Source organism: Terrapene carolina, unplaced genomic scaffold (genome assembly GCF_002925995.2).
Source record: "Terrapene carolina triunguis isolate 2854851 unplaced genomic scaffold, T_m_triunguis-2.0 Scaffold31926, whole genome shotgun sequence".
In the NCBI taxonomy this organism is placed as follows: Eukaryota; Metazoa; Chordata; order Testudines; family Emydidae; genus Terrapene; species Terrapene triunguis.
The window spans coordinates 13,862-15,227 of NW_020696277.1; the positions used below are offsets into that span (position 1 = coordinate 13,862).

At 70.8% G+C, this 1,366-nt stretch overlaps 1 protein-coding gene across 1 annotated transcript in view; it reads right to left on the reverse strand.

Annotated features, from left to right (window-relative positions):
- LOC115271504 (serine/threonine-protein phosphatase 6 regulatory subunit 1-like) overlaps window positions 1-1,360 on the reverse strand; it is a 6,082-nt gene extending 4,722 nt beyond the window's left edge. The window contains exons 1-4 of the mRNA XM_029914141.1: window positions 1,337-1,360; window positions 926-1,041; window positions 483-568; window positions 17-114 (exon numbers count right to left, since the gene is read on the reverse strand). Coding sequence (XP_029770001.1) covers window positions 17-114; window positions 483-568; window positions 926-1,013 — 272 coding nt within the window. The 5' untranslated portion in view covers window positions 1,014-1,041; window positions 1,337-1,360. The remainder of the gene's footprint in view (window positions 1-16; window positions 115-482; window positions 569-925; window positions 1,042-1,336) is intronic.
- Between the last annotated feature and the right edge of the window lie 6 nt (window positions 1,361-1,366).

Here is a 1,366-nt window from a genome sequence, read left to right on the forward strand (position 1 = left end):
GGGGGGGGGGGGGGGCAGACCCACCTGCTGTAGCACGGCCTCCTGGGGGAAGTTGAACTCCTTCAGGTCGTTCTCCTCGTCGTCGCTGGACGAGTGCAGATTGTGCATGTTCACCTGTAGGGGGTGCCAGGGCTCGTTAGGGTCACGGTACGGGGGTGGGGGGGGCAGTGAGTCCCATCCCTCTCCCCGATACCTCCCAGCCATGGGGGGCAGCACCGGCCGGGTGGGTCCCTCAGAACATGTGACAGAGCCCCGGGACAATGCTCAGGCGTTAGCCGGCGGAACTCCCTGCTACAAGACGGGGCTGACGCTAGAGCAAGGATGGGCTCGCGGCTTCCACGGTGGTCGGCATGGGGCAGGAAGCCAGCGGGCACGTGGGGCTGACCGGGGGGCTGGCATCGGAGCTGAGAGCTGGACAGACGTGGGGGTAGCACCGGGCAGGGTGGGCCTGTGGAGGTTGGGGGGGGGGGGGGGGAACTCACCAGATCCACCACATTTTTCTTGTTGGTCTCTGCCAGGGGCCCCGAGACGAATTTCTCCCACCGCTCCTGCTCCTCCTCCGGCAGCTCTGCCACGGCAGGGGCACCGGGGTGAGATGGCGCCCCCCATGGGCGGCAGCCCCCCGCCACAGCTCCACACCACTGCCCCGGGGGGCAGGGAACAGCCACAGAGCCGGGCGCCCCAGCCACGCCCTCCCATCCGCCTTCTTTGGGCCCTGGGGGGCAGGGAACAGCCACAGAATCGGGCGCCCCAGCCCCTATCCACGCCCTACCGGCCCTGGGGGGCAAGAAGACACCCCCAGCGCAGGGCGCCCCACTGACCGCCCACTAAGGGTCACCGCAGGCCCACAACCAGGCAGGGAGCCGGGAGGCCGGTTCTGTGCCCAGCGCTGGCCCGGCGCCCCGCGCAGGCCGCCCGCACCTACCTTTCAGCAGCTGCCCCACGAGGGCGACGTGAGGGCCCTTCTCGGAGCTCTGGACGAGGGCGTTGGCGATGCGCGTCAGGTGGCCCATGTACCCCCTCCGCCGGCCTCCGGCTGCCCTGCAACGGGACCCGAGGGCCGGGCGTCACCGCAGCGCCCACCCCCCAGGCAGGGCTGGGCTGCAGGGAGCGGGGCGGGGGGCTCCACAGAGGGCGCTCTCCCCAGCAGTCAGGGCCGGGCACTAGGGGGCACTCTCACACCGTCCACCCCAGCACACGGCTCAAGAGAGCTGGGCTCCACCCCTCTCCCCGGCTCTGGGAGGGTTGTGGGGTCTGGTGGGGCTGGGAGCCAGGACTCCTGGGTTCCCCCCCGTCGTGTGGGGGTGTCTCGCTCCTCACCCCTCCCACCACTTACTGCGTCTGCTCGTTCTCCTCCCAGGCCGAC